An 18,187-nucleotide genomic window follows, 5' to 3' on the forward strand; every position below is an offset into this window, starting at 1 on the left:
TACCCTATTAACCATACATTAAGAGATAATTAAAAGTCCACTAACTCTTTCCCTAATGCACACAAAAACCACATCTGTTTACCTTCTGCAAGTCACATCAGTTCACAATCCCACAGATTAAAGAAAGTTTTCCCTCTACACACACAGTTTAGCCAGGTAAGTAACTAAATTATTAAAAGCAAACTTTATAAATTAAATAATATTATTAACAGTGGCCACTTTTTATAATTATATTCTGGGGATATAAAAGGATATTTAATGAATTTTCAGAAAAATGAATACGTGGAATTGACAGCCCTGGTCTAACATTTAAAAAAAAAAAAAAAAAAGGAAAGAGACTTTATAAATTAAATAATATTATTAACAGTGGCCACTTTTTATAATTATATTCTGGGGATATAAAAGGATATTTAATGAATTTTCAGAAAAATGAATACGTGGAATTGACAGCCCTGGTCTAACATTTAAAAAAAAAAAAAAAAAAGGTAAGAGATGAGAAATTTTTTTCCCCACTCAAATTAGGTCTACTCATCCTTATTTGCAGTACCAGAACAGTACAGTCTGACTCAGAACGGAAGTTTAAAACTATACCACGACAATTCATGTCAACACATCTATATAAACACATATTAAGGAATATAATGGAATTAACAACTTTTGTTTCTGAAGACAGAGATTGGGCTTCAACAAACACCATCACCTATTAGGAGAGTTAAACCTCTTAAAAATGAGAATAGAGTTCCATGTTTTTCTGTCTTTAAAAATGTAGCCTTGAAGGTGATGTGTGGCTGATCTTACAGCAGATTAGTGTTAACTCTGGGAAAGCGGAGCTCAGTACACAACACCACCAGCATCGACAAGTGTGCCAGCAGCAGCTAACTAGTCAGGCAGCAGAACGGGGGCAACAGTCTGCCAGTGAGCAGATAGACTGACATGTTTCCCATCTTTGAGACTATCTACTGTTAGGATTTCTTAAAATGTTAGATTATTCCTGAGTGTATATCCACAGGGTAAAGTAGGAAAAGACCGTAAGAGAAACTACAATTTCAGGCGAAATCAGAGTTGTTGACACCCAATAGAAATCTATTTACTTCAAAGTGCACGTAATTCATTTATATGGTAGCTTGTAAAGGCTCCCTAGCCCTGCATAGTTTTAGAGTGAGTGTAAGTGATTCATAGTTTTATATATATATATATATATATACATACACAGAAAAGAGGTTCCCAAATATCCTTCATAAGAGGGAATATCCAGAAAGTCTCTTTTCTTCTAAGTGTTACTGCTGTGTGTGTATGTGTTTGTAAAAATACAAAGTGAATGCTCAAATAATGTTGAAGTGATTAAAAAACTCAAATACTAATATATTTACACCAGAGTAAGAAAAAAACAGTCCTTAGCTCACACATTGCCCTTCCAGAGGAGAGGATCTTAAAAGATCCCATGTGCTCAGTGGTTCAGGAAATGCCAAACCAGCGTCCCCAGTGGAGTTCAAGTAGGACATGTAGTGTTTAACCAAAACAAATTTTTTGTTTTGTTTTTGGTGACAAAGCATTATGCATTATACAACTACTTTTCATAGGACTCCAAAATTCAGACATAACTTTGAAAAACATTTAAAACAAGACGTATGCTTACAAACACCAAATAACATCCATAAGACTGAAGCCCTTTTGTTTTTTTGTTTTTCCATACAGAGCAACTCAAGGCAGCAAGTGGTCATTTCACCCATCTCAGCTGGAGAGTCACCACTCAGAACCAGAAATCCCATCAGCATGACCTTTAAATTACTTCACTATTTCCACTGCTTTATAATTCCAAGGAATCTGATCTCTTTAGAACCTCGTCTAGTGATACTCTTATCCCTGCTACCAGAATTTGCAGTGATTCTGACAGCGTCCACACTGAGTAAAGCAGCAGCTCTAGCCTGGGCACAAAAGGCTTTTCTCCTTCCTGCTCTTTACTGCACCAGAAAACCTGAGGACCCTGACTGACTCCTGCTGGATGGACGAAGACCAGCTCCCAAGACTTATTAAAAAAAGAAAGGTATTAGATTTATGGAGATGGAGCAGGAAGATTTCCGAAACTGAAATAATTACTAAAAAGAGAGGAGCATTTTGATGTGCTGTTCTTTGGAATTTCTATAATTAAAAAATAAACACAGAACTATTTCATAAGAAAATACATCTTAGTGTGCAATCCAATGCACGTGGAAATCGTAGATGAAAGGTAAAATGCAAAAAAGTATGAAAATACAGTCCTTTAAATGTGGCAATAAAGTTTAACATACCAATATAAAATCAATACAGATAAAATAAATGTACAAGTGCAAAAAAATTCATTAGTCGTAAAGAGGAAAAAAAAGTGCCAGCTTACTTGCTCTTAAAAATGCTTCCCCACACAATTGTTCAAACAAAATAGACAGATGCAGCATTCAAAATAACCCTCTTAGCATGCCATGTCTACTAAACATATATACACAGAAACTAGAACAAAATAATGTGAAACTGAGTTATCAGCTGGCATTGATAAATTGGTAAGTTGTTGGGTTACATCATAAAATGGGATGTTTCACATCTCAGGCACAGACGACTTGGCGGCTGCTCTCAGAGGGCAGACTTTTTGTAGAGGAAGTCTGGCTTGCTTGGTGACCTCCTTCCTCTGCTTATTGAATCTTCTCTTTCCAAATCTGTATTTCTCTGAGCTCCATGGCCCAGGGACTCACTGTCTGCCAGTCTTCTACTGGATCTCTCTTCTGGAGCTTCAGAGCTACATGCAGAATGTGAAGGTCTGTTAGGAGTCAGCCCAAAAGTCAAGTCAGTTTCTACTGTGGTTCGTCCCCTGACATGGGCTGGACCATTTCCAGCACTTTCTGGGGCTGCCAAAGGAAAGTCTGACCGCTGGGGAGGTTGCTCGATGACATCCAGGTGTATTGGCTCATTCTTTTGTCTGTGGAGATGCCCTTCGGGGGAAAGTGGATATTCTCTCCTAGCTTCTTCCTGTTTTTTAGGAGAGGTCTGGCTAGGTGGGTAGGCTGACTTTAAGCCACTTGGTGATGCCTTACTGTGGCTATACAAATCGGGACCAAAATATCCACCTTGCGAAGGAGAAGGGGTACGTCTACTAGGGGCAGGAGTAGAAGGTCTGCAAGCGGCATTTGAGAAGTCATAGAAATCCGGATATTCCTGCTGATTTTCTCTAGCATCTGTTTTTTGCTCTAGTGTGTGTTTCTTTCTAGAAGTGTGCATATGCCTCTGTGGAATACACGACAGATGCTGGGGAGGTCCTGGTCCTGCTTCAGAAACTGAGTGGCTTAATTCTGTGTCTACAGCAAGTTCTGGAAGCCTCCTGTCCTTGAGTGACAGCGTGGATACACCCATGGCGATATCTGGCATCAGATCATTTAGCACAGGTTGTGTACACTGTAGACAGAAACAAAAAGGGGGGAGGAGAGTTAACAACAACAAAAAAGGCCCACAAATTCCTCTTTATAGAAATGATGTTCATTGATTTTGTTTTCTGATTATAAAAGCAATACATGTTTAAGAAATCATAAAAATACAAAAAACTATAAAGGCAAGAAAAAAAATCACTCCTAGACTTCCCTGCAGAGATTACCACTATTACCATTTTGAGGTATTTCTCTCACCTAGTTTTCTTGGCACAAATATCAACTTTCAAAAAATTTAGTGCATATGTAATTCTGCCCTAAATTTTCTTTGAGATCACCACTTTAAATTACTATGTAACATTCCACTGTATTGATGAACTATGACTTATTTAACCATTCTCCTACTACTGAACATTTAGGTTGTTCCCAATTTATTATTATTATAATCAAGACTGCAATAAACATACAGATAAATTACCTTTAAAGGGAGTTTTATGTAGAATATAAAGTTGCAGAACTCAGGGCCTGGCCAACAGGATGGGAATTTGGTTTTTATCAAACTACCAACCTTTATTATTTTTTGGAGGGGGTGAGTAGGAAGAGTTGGTAGAAGGTTATAAAATAAGGAAGGATCATAATTTGACTCAAGGTATATACTAGTCCATAGCTTCCAATATGTCATATTTTAATAAAGCTTCCCTGAACTAACAGATGTATCTTTTGTTTTTCTCTCTATTGAATGTGACTGAGTAGGAAGACTTAAAAAAAAAATCACTATTGTTTTTCCAAATGTGTTATACAAAACAGAAGTTCAACCTCCAGTGCAGTGCAAAATCAAGCCAAATCCTCTGTCAATTTCCTACCTACTGTCCCTCGCTACTGTGATTCCAAGTCAAACGAGCGCTCTGGTGGATAAGCAGAGGCAGAGACATGCGTGAGGACTCATTTTCTGATAGGGAGTCTTTTGCCACATTGTTCCTGATGGTGTATTGAGCTACAAGTAACTTCCCCTTCTCATCGAATCAAAGCATTTGGTAGAATAGTAGATTCTACAGAACAGTAGAATAGAAATTAGGAACAGATTCTAGACAAGTACTTGAACAGAACATTAAGAAAGTGGTATATCTGTTTGGACTGCTCAGTAACTCCACTCCTCCCTAATACTGGCCAATGAACATAAAGATGAAGACGACACTCTACTGCTCCTACCATATACATCTCTGATTTCTCTCCTCCTGTCCTTTCTTGTTTGCCTATATTAGCTATTTTCCTCTCTGTTCCATACCCCTAAAGTCTATGCTTTCAGCTTGTCAGTAACACTTCTGGGCACTGCTGAGTTATACTGGGGCTCTTGAGGCCAAGAGAATTGCTGCTAATATTCCATAAACTTTAAATTTTCGGTAAGTTACTTAAGTGCTGACTTACCACTTGTTTCTCAGATGCTACTGCTGCCGAGGCTGTGGCAGCGGCAGCGGCAGCTACCGTCTGTCTCCCCAGGCCTGTGGTGTTGGTACAATCAGGTGGCGCTGCTTTCACACCTGACAGATAGACTGGGGGAGGTCCAGCTTTAGGAGCTGTCCTGGAGTGAAACAGTGAATGATTACAGGGATAAGAAAATGAACGTGAAGGATGCTGGCTGGGAGGTCTTTGTTTCCAGCCTCCTTTCAGTTGGTTATGGATTGGGGTAGCTGGGGGGTGGTACGGAGGCGGCGGAGGGGGCAAGGGTGGATGGAAGGCCACAAAAGAGTCCAGGTCTGTAAACATGGTTTCTGCAGTAGGGGTACTGTTAACACGACATCTCCCAGGCTGTCTCGTTGTCAAGAGTGGACTTTCATCTCCAAAACGTTCATCAGGAAAGAACTTATGAGGATTCTAAGAAAGATAGGGGAAAAACAAAAGTTCAGGACACTTATTAGCAGACTTTATATATGGAAATTTACAGGCTCAGAGAGTTAAGTGAGGTAACCTAAACCACATTCAGCAAGAGTAGAAGGCACAATATATTTCTCTAGGCCAGAAGCCCAAGAAAAAATTACCTTAATAATAGTACAAAGGGACAGAGTGTAGTCTCTGTAGCCCAAGACACATCTATTGAGGAGAGATGCTCAATCAAATATTCCCCAAGCAGCTCAGTCATCTCTTGCAAGATTACATGATAATGCAGAAACAGGTAATAATACCTAATTCGAATATGTCTTTGCTTAGAAAATAAACAAAGGAAACACCAAAGGAAGAAAAGGCATAAACTGAGTATCTTCTCAGAAACTTTCTAACAAAACATCTGTTCATGCTCTGTCTGAAATAAAACTATTTCTCACCCATTTATACATGACTAAGTTTGATAAATATTCTGATAAACATTATATAAGACTACTTACTTTTATATAATTTAAAATACAAATTAAGACACAATTTAGAATGGCAAAGGGAATAGGAATGAGTAGAAACCAGACTATGTATTTTAGGGATGGGAACCATAGCAAAAACTGAAAATCAAGAACCTAGAAATGTTATGTTACCTTGCCGAAGAATACCATTCCATGTTTACCTGTCTAAAAAGGTAAAGGCTAAAGGAGTTTGGAATCAGTAGCAAGAAAATGTTTGACTCACTTGACCAGATGAAATTAAATTTTATTTAAGGCTCTGATTTAGTGGCTGTGATCAGACTACTTTACAAATTCTATCTTAACTGCAAAACCAATTCTATTTATTGCTTTTATACCTAATAATTACTAGAAATTAGGGTTTTTTTTTTTCCTGTTAGGTTAAAAAACAACTTATTCCTTGATTCTCAAATTTGGGTTTAAATCCTCATGCAAAAAATTTCTTAAAAAGGGGAGGACAGAAGAAAAAGGAGGGGAATCTGGAAGATCTGTAAGTATGGTAGTAGCGCCAAATCTGAAGTCTAGTGACAAAACCAGGGAGAGGGTGCAGTGGAGGTTCAGAATTTTCTGCTTCCTCTGCCACCTCTGTCGGGTTACACACACAGAACTTTTAGCAGTCACTACTTGTATGCTTATTATGTACAGACACATAGTTTCTTTACATATAGCACCTTGTATCTTCAAAATAATCAATTTACAGGCAAGGAAACTGATGCTCAGACTGGTTAAGCAGCTGATTCCAAGTTAACCAATTAGCAAGCAGCAGAGCCAGACATAATCCCAGTTCCACTCTAGACCTGTGCTCAGCCCATTCCACCACACTGCCTCTCACCAGGCAGGACTTGCAGGTTATCAATGACACCAGAGGCAGTGAAAGAGTGTATATGAAAGGAGAGAATCATGCTGAGAGCTCCTTAGTCAGTCATTTTTTTTTTTTTTTTTTAAAGATGACTGGTAAGGGGATCTTAACCCTTAACTTGGTGTTGTCAGCACCACGCTCAGCCAGTGAGCGAACCGGCCATCCCTATATGGGATCCGAACCCGGGGCCTTGGTGTTATCAGCACCGCACTCTCCCGAGTGAGCCACGGGCCGGCCCTGAGAGCTCCTTAGGATGTCTAAAATGCTGCCTGATCGGTCATCAAGGCTCCCTTTTTCAAATAGTCTAATGCCTACCTGTAAGAGCTCTGCAGCAGCATCTGCAAGACCAAACTCTCTTAGTACTCGAATCTGAATCTCATAGCTGACGGTGGCGCCTTCCCCACAGTTGAGTGCATAGGCTCTCTGCACCTGCTCAGTGTGTCGTAGTTCCTGTAGTCGTCTGACCATTTCTTTCATAATGAGGAGACGAGGAACTGAAAGAAGAACAGTGTGTAGGTAAAATTCCTCAGCTACACAAAAGACCATCCAGTGAGCACAAGGGAAAAAGCATGTGTTTTGTATCAGAATCTTGTTACAAATTTTTTAGATAGAATTTTAATTTCCTTGCAACATGAATTTATATACCTCTAATTATTTTTCAAGGTTTTAAAATTTCATTGTGCCCAAAAGGCTCTTGATTATACCAAACTGCTCCTGAATTGTATTATTTTAGCTTACAGCTCAAATAAAATTTTATTTGCATGTATTCTCTTCTGAATCTCAGGATATTTCATGTCTTTTAGATATATTCATTCTTTCACTCAAATAATTTTTTGAGTGCTGACCATGCACCAAGGATTGGACTCGGATATTAGGGTGTACCAAATGAAAGATGCAATCCCTGTCCTCAGAAAGCCCTGGCTTTAGTGACATGAAGTAAACAAGTACAGTACAGGGTTACAAATGCTCATGGTGAGAGAGATGCAAAACACACTGAGGATCTGGAGCAAGCAGCACCCAGCCGAGACTTGGGGCAGGCAGGAAAGGCTTCCTAGAAAAGGTGAGTCCCAAGCAGAGTCTTGAAGAATGAGGGAAAACCAAGCAGACAAAGAGAGCAGGGTGAAGGCTTTTGGAGCAGAAGGACTGGGCATGTGTAAAACTTATGCATGAGAGACAGCATGGCACAAGTAGCTGGCACGGCCAGGAGAACCTAGGGTTCAAAGGTATAAGCAAGAAGAGCATTAAGAGAAGAGGCTAGAAAGAAGGGTAGGGGCAGACCATGGATAAGGAATTTAAATTGTATCCTGTGTACAACAGGTAGTCACTTGTGCAGGGGGATGACAGGATCAAAGCTGTGATGTGAGTGCACTCTGACGCCAGTGTGAAGCAGAGAAACTGGCCTGTAGACTAAATCAAGCCCACTGACTACTTTTGTAGATAAAGTTTTATTGGAATACAGCCATACCCATTCGTTTAGGTATTGCCTATGGCTGTTGTTTCAGAGTTGAGCAGTTACGGTAGAGACTGTATAGCTCAGAAAGCCTAAAATACTTATTATTTGATCAGAAAAAGCTTGTTGGGCCCTGGTGTAAAGGACAGAATGAAAGTCAGATGAGAGGCAGGTTAGGAACCTGAACTAAGGCTGTTGCCACAGGGCTAGAGAAGAGAGAATAAAGCATAAATACTTATGAGATAAACTAACTAGAGTGGTGATTATTATTTTTTTGGGGAAAGAGGAAACAGTGTTTACTGAGTGCTTACTCTATTCCAAGCAAACTCCTAAGCATATTACTCACGATGCTTCATTAAATCCTCACAACGAACCCAGAAAAGAGATATCCCCATTTCACAGATAAGGAAATTAATGTTCAGGGAAGAAAACAGCTTATCCAAAGTCTCACAAATAAAATGGCAGAGCCAGGATATGAGCCTGTGAGTCTTCTCCGGTGAGCTCTGTAGTCTTTCATTAGAGTGAGGTGGGCAAGGAAGCAAGAAGTACCTGGGATGACAGCAGAACAGGGCTATGGCTCACTAGCTAAGCAACGCAGACAAGCTTTATTTTCCTGAGTGTGAAGGTCTTTGGGCTTTTGAGACTGAGTTCTAAAATTAAATTATGTTGATATTCAGCTGCATTAACTCAAGCTAAAAAACAGTGCTAATTACCAAAGCTTCAAAATACACACAAATCAGCTATAGAAATAGTTGTCTTCATGCTGTTTTCCAATGTTACTTTAAGTAAACAGGTAGTGGCCAAATCTGGTAAGGCAACAACTGATGAAAGACCTTAGTCCCAGAATAAAATGTATGCATTCAATTAAAAATTCTGTCACTATGTCTTTTATTGATCTTTAATTGAAACACATTTATAATCCAAAGTGTATGGTCCTATTATCATTGTTAGTTTACTCATTTTTAATCCTGCAGTGCAATTGGCAAGAGCTATAAATTTCTGACCACCAGATCACTGTTGATTTTCTTACCTTAGAAATTGACACTAGAGCCCTTTGATTAAGTCAATATTAACTGAGGCTCAGACATTTTTGGACACGACAGTTATACCTATCTATGGCCAATTCCCCCAAAGTTGTAAGATATTATAAGCCCATGCTACATAAACTTCACAAAGCAGATCTTGGGAAACTGGATCTCCAGAAAATCAATGGTGATCATATTTTGGGGGGACATAAGTAGACTCAAAAGTATAAGTTCATTATTAAGACAAGTGAATAGATACGATGTGGGGGGGAGGGGAGGGGGAAGAGGAATGGGTAAAGGGTCACGAAAATCAACTACAATGTATATTGAGAAATTAAAATAAAAATAAAAAATAAAATAAAATAAAAGTATAAGTTCATATTATGTTCCCAAAGGGTCCTATAACATGAGAAATACCCTAGGATGCAAAATCTGAATTCCTCTAAACCAGTGGTTGTCAACAGTGGCAATTTAGCCCCATACAATGTCTAGAAACATAAAAAAAGTTTCCAAAAGTGGTCTCAAAAGTGTGTGTGTGTGTGCACATGCACACATGCTACTTGCATCTAGTGAGTACAGGTGAGGGACTGCTGCTGAACACTCTACAATGCACAGAACAATGCACAGCTCCCCACTCCAAGCAATTATCCATCCCTAAATGTCCACAGAGCCAAGGTTGAGAAACCCTGGGCTAAACTGAAAAACTGTATACACTTATTAATATAAAAGAAAATATAAAACAAAAATCTTAACTTATAAGTATTTATTATTTAAGGAAAACAAAACAAAACAAAAGGCAAACAGTACATAAAGGGTACTGAAATGTGGAAAGAATTAGTATATATATAAAGGGGTTCGAACATTAGCAATTACAAAAAAACCATAAGATCATTCATTCAAAAAGCTACTGCCTTACCTGGAATTTCATTGGCTACAACTGAAGGAGGACTTGACTGGTTACTGCTGATCTGTTGGTGGCTGATCATGTGACAACACTGTGGCATGGCATTACTGACCATGTAGAGTGTGTCTGGCACATTGGACATTCTAACCATTCGCAAACGCACAAGATCTGTTTGTTCCACCATCATCTCATCTAGCACTGACTGAAATAATAATTTAGTAGAAACAGAATCAATCAGCCTTCATGTGTGTTAAATCACATTTGGAGGAAGATTATTACCTTCATAATGTAAAAAGAGAATTAATTATTGTTTCTAATTTATGAAGGTTAAAATTAGTGATGAAAGGAGAAAGTACCCCCCACCTCTTTAATTATTAAAGACTCTTTTTGGCCATCTTTGAAAAGATATAATCATCTTGAAAAGTCTGCTTTTAATTAGAAGTCATTGAAATTTGATGGAAGGATATACAATTAATCAGAAATAAATTATTCATAAAATTATTATAAAGAAAACAATGTATACTTGTGCTAAATATCAGATCCAACAAAAAATGTTCAAAATGCAAAATATTAAAGATTGATATTAAATTTAACAAACTTATATATAAACCCAATTTTGTTAAATTAGTTTCAGATGACTCTATTTCACCAAACTGCAGAATGACCAAAATGAGAGAACATATAAACATTTTCCACATTTACTGGGGGTGATTATCTCCTTAGGCACAGCCACCTGAGGAACGGGGGAGTTCTGGAGGACTGTCTCATTAGGTTTTGGCTGCCTTGTCTTGAGGCAGAAGAAATGGAGGGCAGGTCTAGTTTATCACAGACCGTTTATCACCAGACTTGACCTTTGTGAAGGTCTCAGCTGCTTGAGCAACATTAAGCATTACACTTATTTCTGAAAGACCAGACCCAACCATTCTGGTTTTTTTTACCCCTTTTTTAGAACTATTTATAATGTCAAGTACTCAATAAGAAGTTCATTATCAATGTAGTAAATAAGGGACTTCTCGCAAATCCTTTCATGTATCTTTAAGCTAAGAATTCTGACAATAAAAATGAGAAAAATTTTAAAGCAATTTAATTCTATACCCAAACACATTATTTGGCCTGTTAAATTTATTTCAGAAAGCTTAATGGTGATTTCTTTTTTTTCTTTTTTTTAATTAATGGTGATTTCTGACTTTCAAAGACTGCCAGTTCCTCAAAAGGCCACCCCAAAGTTCCTGATGGCTGAATATATCTAATAAAAATTACAGTGTTTCATTTTCTTGGAGAGTTCTTTATGTTATAGTATACATAATGACAAATATTTACTCAGTAGGCCTGAAATTTTACCTTATTTTGTGCACTTATTCTAAAACTAAACACAACTGCCAACAGTCAGCTATTACAGAAAAACATTACAAGAGACCATGGCATTTCTTTAGTTTACAAAGGAAGACCAAATGTGTGTTTGTGCAATCTTCTTTCAGAACATTTCCCTCTGGGCCAGCCCGGTGGCGCACTGGAGAGTGCGCCGCTTGGGAGTGTGGCGGCGCTCCCGCGTAGGCCTGAAATTTTACCTTATTTTGTGCACTTATTCTAAAACTAAACACAACTGCCAACAGTCAGCTATTACAGAAAAACATTACAAGAGACCATGGCATTTCTTTAGTTTACAAAGGAAGACCAAATGTGTGTTTGTGCAATCTTCTTTCAGAACATTTCCCTCTGGGCCAGCCCGGTGGCGCACTGGAGAGTGCGCCGCTTGGGAGTGTGGCGGTGCTCCCGCCGAGGGTTTGGATCCCATGTGGAGACCGGTTCCCGCTCACTGGCTGAGCGCGGTGCGGGCGCAACACCGAGGGTTGCGATCCCGTTACTGGTCAGTAAAAAAGACAAAAAAGACAAAAAAGACAAAAAAAACAAAGAACATTTCCCTCATTCTCAAGATCACAAAATACTGACAACTATTTCAGTAAAATGGCAATAATTTGCAAGGCAATTAAGTGAACAATTTGCGAGGCAACTAAGATGAGAAAAATTTAAAATGTATTTTAATGTGACCTCAGTTTTAAAAACATATGCTTGATAATTAAAATTTCAGAAAACTATCCTGTTGAATAGTCAAAGTAGAATTTACTTTCATTTTCCCTATTATTGGACTTTTAGGATATTTCCAGATTTTAAAATAATACCACGATAAACATCTTTGTGCATAGGGTTTATAACACAAAGGAGTCTAATAGTTTCAAATGGTTTTCATTACCTTTGCTTCTTCCACATAGGGAGAGAATAGTCGAGGACGAACATAGATGCCAGCATTTTTTTGTCGCAACCAGGCATTTGATTTCCCACCTTCTGTGGTAGGAAGCATATCTGATGGAGGGGTACTAATCAAACCTCTTTTCATCTTAAAAAAAAAAAATTTTTTTTTTTAGATAAACTAGAGATCTGTGTAGCACTACAATACTACTAAGATAAAAATATTTATACCTATGGATCAAAACGTATAAACTTTACCATTTAAATAAAAATTTAGGAATACATGGGAAATTTAGAAATACCTCAAATGTTTAATATTTAAAGGAGTCAGCAATAAAAAGGTACTATAATTTCCCATTTTTCTCTAAATAAAGGAATGAGTTTTTAAAAACAGGAGACATTAAGATGTAGTAAGTTGGACTAAATTTCAGAACTCTTAATGAAAACCAATTTTTATTTTTTTCCTTATTCACCTAGGAACTAATTCCATCCATACCTCCACCCCTGCCAAAATAAAATGAGAATACTGATTTGGGCTTATATGTCTATAGTACAAGGATACAGGCAGTCTAGCACCAGGCAGCAGCACAGGCTCTAGAAGAAGGCGGATTTGGTTCAAAGTCCAACTCCCCATTTAACAGCCATGTGACCATGGACATCTTGTTTTAACTGAGCCTCTCTTTAAGGGCTCTTGCAAGGCCCTGGGGGTGGGGCACCACACAACTAACTGAATGTGGTGTCCCTGTGGTTTCCTCACTGATATTAGGAGAATATAAATCAAGTAAGTACCTACAGCTCCTAAAGTGGTTGTGAGGACTAAATGAAGGTAATGAAGATAAAAGCATTTAGCACATACTGTGAAAGCAGAAAAGTTAATGGCCACTGTTAGCAATCTTTATTGGGGGATTTACTATGTTGTGGGCATGGAATTAAGAGCAGAGCTATATATTTTCTAACTAAAGTTCTGAAATATTTTTCTAAACTAAATACAGGGTTCAATTTGGTTTGTGTCTCAGGTTTTAAACAAAACCCAAAATTGTCTTTCCACTATTACTTTTGTTAAATATAATAAACATCTAATTGCTGCATTAATTAAAATTATTTTTAACCAATAAAATATAGCATTATATAGTATTTAGAAAATAGTCCAAGAAAACCCCAAAACTCAATAGTCTATCACAACTGTAATAATGTTGATATATTTCCTTCTAGTCTTTTCCAAATGTATTTTCACCTAACTGAATTCCAGAATGCATAAATACATATTTTGTATCCTTGTTCTTTTTAGTTATATTCCATCATTAGCATTTTCCATGTTGCTATATTAGTCCTTTTTTTTGGCGGCTGGCTGGTATGGTATATTAGTCTTTACAGCCATTGTTCAGGGCAGAAAAATATTTTGTTGAGTAGCTGAACTATAATTTGCTTTTATTTTCCCTGTTTTTAGAAATTTAGTTTATTTCCAAATATTTAAATAACACTGTATATACTATACTAGAATTTTTTTTTAACTATACTAGGAATTATTTCTCAAGGTCAACATTCAAAAGTAGAATTACTGAAGAATATGAACATTGTGATGGCTCTTGATAACATGTTATCTAATTATTACTCATCTGGATTGCTGCAATTAACAATGCTTCTAATGTACCACTGTACTTCCCCTATGGGATAATATTATTTCAAAGACTACTGGCTTACCAGCTAAAATAACTTACTGTTTTATTTTGCTTTCTTTGGTGGGTGTGTAATTATTAGTGAGATTGGACATTTTTTCTAATCAGAGACTCCATAAATATTTAATTGTTTTCCTCTAGCTTCTCCATGTTTCAATTTAATATTTAATTCTTCAGTCTAACAGGGATTAATTTTCTGTGCAAGTGAAATGAGGGTTTAACTTCAAGCAAATTTCCTCCTTCTCTGCTAATTAGTTAACCTAGCACTACACTGATTTGTGATAGCTCATTTATTATGTTTAATTCTTATATTAATTAGGACTTTTTTTCTGGGCTATTTTGTTTTGTCTGTTATGCTAGCTTCACAGACTAAATATTAGTGTTTTAAAATGTGTTTTACATTCTCAAAGAGTTATCCCTTCTTTATTGTGTCCTTTTTAGAGAAATTTTTTACAAATTCTTTGTTTTTCCAGATAAACTTTGTGTTTCTGGGCAGTTGAATAAACTATTATGGTGTTTATAAGTACTACATTAAACTTATAAACAAATTTATGAATAACTAATATCTATAATATTTATTTTCCCCATCCATTAATTCAAGCAATTCTATTAGTTTAAAAAAATTTCACTTTAAAATTCTGAAAGTAGCATAATTAGCTCCATTAATTTTTAAGTGGGTATGAAATAAAATAAGAAGGACCATACATTCTTTTTATATTGAACCAATCTATCGCTACTCAGCCTTTTAGCTAATATCAAGTATACTGAACCAATCCCTCTCCTGCTCTTTATTGCTGTTCATGAGGAGTCTCCAAAGGTAATTTCTACCTTTCCCTTTTTGAATAAGGATCTGCTTGATCTACACTGATAAACGACTGACCTAAATTCCCCAGAAACTATGCTCTTGCAAAAGTAAGACCCACTCAACTCTTACCCAGCAAACATTTATTTGTACTATGTGGCAGACACTGGGGACACACGTTGCACAAAACAGACATCTGTCTCTGTCTTCTTCCATGAAGCTTCACAATACTCTATTAATAACAGAAATTATTTACAATGATAAAGATAATCCTGGCACTTTTCATAAGAGGGATAAAGAAAGACACTTACTGCATCACTTAAGACTTCACTGTTTATAGGTAAGATGTGTTCAATTCGCACAAAAGGTAAAAGAGAAGAAAGGATCTCTCTAAGCTCTTCAATGTCCAGGTCTCGTCTTTTTACACCTCTTTTGTTCACACTATGGGCAGTGCCACTAAGTAAGTTTGGCTCTACAAGAAAGAAAACGCAAAGTCTCCAACCAAACCCACATTTTCAGAGACAGGCTTTCTTTTCTCTCCTCAGTACCATCCTACATACTTACGTACATCTGCTTTAAAAAGGGTTACAAATCAATTACTTTTCTTTTTTTATTTTTTAAGAGACGGGATCTCGCTATGTTACCGAGGCTGGAGTACCATGGCTATTCACAGGTGCGATCCCACTACTGATCAGCATGGGAGGTTTGACCTGCTGCATTTCTAAGCTGAGCTGGTTCACCCATCTTTAAGCAAACTGGTGGTCCCCTGCGCCTAGGAGTTCTTCATATTGATGCCAAACTTAGTGTGAACACCTGACTGGCACAGTGCACTACAGCCCAGAACTCCTGGGCTCAAGCAATCATCCAGCCTCAGCTGGGACTTCAGAGGCACACCACCATGCCCAACCAAATCAATTACTTTTCTGTCAAAAGAACTTTAACAGAGATGTTCTTGGACCAAAAAAAGCATGATGTCAGCAGTACAAAACCATTCTTTTATGATTTTTCTGCACTAAAGAATAAAGGATTCTTTTCAGTATACTAACTCAAAGGAGAAGAGATGACAATCTAATCACAATCTCGTTTGATCAAGGGCTTTTTCTTAAGCTTTCTCACATTTGTGATCTGTTTTTAGTACAGTATGTACATTGCAGGGTGTATGCTATTTCTGGTCAGTGTAAGTTATCAGTATGCTCATTATGCTATAAATGTTTAACAGCAATTTAACAACATATTAATTACTTGGTGTCCAAAACAGCAAAACCTAACGTGCACTCTATCTAGTTTTAAGATTTTTCTAAAAATGTCCTAAATTTCCATAATATGAGACTGTTACTACATAAAAGTGGGCCCTTTGATCTTTGACATGTAATATATGTCCATTGTACAGAGCAGAGAATAATGGTTTTCTTCACTGGGTATTACTGAAAGGGGAAGATCAGAAATATATATATATATCCTTATAATACTGAGGTGGGAAGAAAAAGTACATAACTTTGGAAATCTTTAATCATGTCTTTAATCAAAGGGGCTGTATTTTTTTCTTAAAAAAATGAACATCATCCAGTCTGCTATGTGAGCCTAAAAAAATAACACTAAGATCTTTATCATTCATGAATGTAAATACTGGATTTTTGCAAATATTCTATAGGCAAACTGATATCTCCCATAAATCATGTGATACTATATATATAAAGAGATACTGTTTTTTGAGAAGCTAAGCTTTTTTTGGAGGCATTCAAAATATAAACTTTTGCAAGTGTGTGGAAAAAAGTTTTTTCCCTTGCTTTGCTATGATTTGGCATACTTATAAAGCACTGCTTTTCAAAAAAATTTTGTTTTTAAAGTTGTGGCATCCTGTTTTCACATGGAATCTTTTATTTATTTATTTATTTTTATTTATCATTATACAATGTAGTTGATTTTCGTGGCCCTTACCAATTCCTCCCTTCCCTCTCCTTCCCCCTTTCTCACCCCCATCAACACCTCATCTATTCTCTTAACAAGTTCAAGGAATTATTGTTATTGTTGTTCACAAGAAATCTTCCATGAAACCCCTTAATACGTAACAGGTAAGGGCTGAATCCTTCTATGCAAAGGTGACTGACATAAAGGTGTGGCCTGGTTTGTTTAGCTTCCTTCTAATACCTGCAGGAGACCCTTTTATTCTAACCCAGTTTAAAAACTACTGTTTAAGGGAAATTTTATCCCCTTAAGGATGCTTGTTATCTGCCCAAAATAAATACGACATTCCATCATTACCATCTCTACATCAGTGAACAAGCCTATGGCCTATAATGATTATGTAGAGTTATATACAACCGATTCCTGTTGTTTGCTCTCCTTATGTTCTATAAAGTCAACACAAACAATGAATTAGCAAATACTTAACCACTGCGCCTAGAAGAAACACAGGGTTAGGTTCTTATGAACCTTTGGGCACACATCAAGATATAACCTTGTTTAATGTGTGTTTCTGCTTCAAGACACTTTAACACATATTGTTGATTCATTAACATTGACTGAACTCATGGCCAACAGCACTATAACTCATGCTGAAAGAACCTTCTCTAACACATGTAGTTTCTCTGTAAGGTACATTACAGCTTCTTGCGCTTAGGAACAGCAGAAAGCACTTCAGCATTACACTTGGGGACCATTTTAAACAGTGAGATCGCTAATAAAAAAACATAAAAATGTGAAAAATGTGGCACTAAATAGACTGAGAAGTGTTTAAAGTAGGAGATCTGAAACAAGAAGGCAAAGTGTCGTTGTCTTGCTCAATGTCACCTGGGAATGTGCTTGTTGGGTGACTCGAACTGCTGCTCTGTGCATGTCTGTGAATGACTGTGAAAGTGCCATGAGTACTGATTTTGGGGTTACAAATAAATTTTAGTGAGTAAATAAATTTGCAAATACAGAATCTGCAAATAAAGATAGATTGTATATTGGCATTTCGAAAACTCTGCAAATTAATTGTAGTGGTTTTTATACTAAAAAAAAATTTCATACCTGAGATTTGCTAGAGGCTGTTGCAGGCCACAGCAAAATAAATTAGGAGAAATAAAAGAGGAGGACTGCTTTTGTTCCCTAGTGCTTGGGTAGAAGTGTATTAAAGGGACTAGAAGAAGGTTCAAAGGCAGGCTTAGCACAAAATTTTTATATATTTTAAAATCTGACAGAACACCTCTGTAAATGTACTTAAAACCATTGACTTGAATACTTTAAATAGGTGAACTTTATGTTAAATAAGTTTTTGTTCCACAGCCTCTTACTAAACTGGGATGTTATGTAAATTATACTTAAATAAAGCTACTGAAAGATGACAGAAAAGGGAAACCTGTATTTAATTTTTCTAATTAAAATTCTTAAATTTGCATTCAACATATAAAAGAACTTAACATTGTATGAGGGGAGGAGGTAGCCGGATAGGCTAACCGTAGACACAAAC

General features: G+C 37.0%; 1 protein-coding gene across 2 annotated transcripts in view; it reads right to left on the reverse strand.

Annotated features, from left to right (window-relative positions):
* Positions 1 to 2,113: 2,113 nt before the first annotated feature.
* Positions 2,114 to 18,187, reverse strand: part of BTBD7 (BTB (POZ) domain containing 7) — a 93,837-nt gene continuing 77,763 nt past the window's right edge. For both annotated transcript variants that reach the window (XM_008594937.1, XM_008594941.1), the window contains 6 exons: positions 15,048 to 15,208; positions 12,263 to 12,406; positions 10,024 to 10,213; positions 6,948 to 7,126; positions 4,815 to 5,261; positions 2,114 to 3,420 (listed from right to left, as the gene is read on the reverse strand). In XM_008594937.1, coding sequence (XP_008593159.1) covers positions 2,605 to 3,420; positions 4,815 to 5,261; positions 6,948 to 7,126; positions 10,024 to 10,213; positions 12,263 to 12,406; positions 15,048 to 15,208 — 1,937 coding nt within the window. In that variant the 3' untranslated portion in view covers positions 2,114 to 2,604. The remainder of the gene's footprint in view (positions 3,421 to 4,814; positions 5,262 to 6,947; positions 7,127 to 10,023; positions 10,214 to 12,262; positions 12,407 to 15,047; positions 15,209 to 18,187) is intronic.

The sequence above is a fragment of the Galeopterus variegatus genome, unplaced genomic scaffold, assembly GCF_000696425.1.
Source record: "Galeopterus variegatus unplaced genomic scaffold, G_variegatus-3.0.2 Scaffold168, whole genome shotgun sequence".
Lineage (NCBI taxonomy): Eukaryota > Metazoa > Chordata > Mammalia > Dermoptera > Cynocephalidae > Galeopterus > Galeopterus variegatus.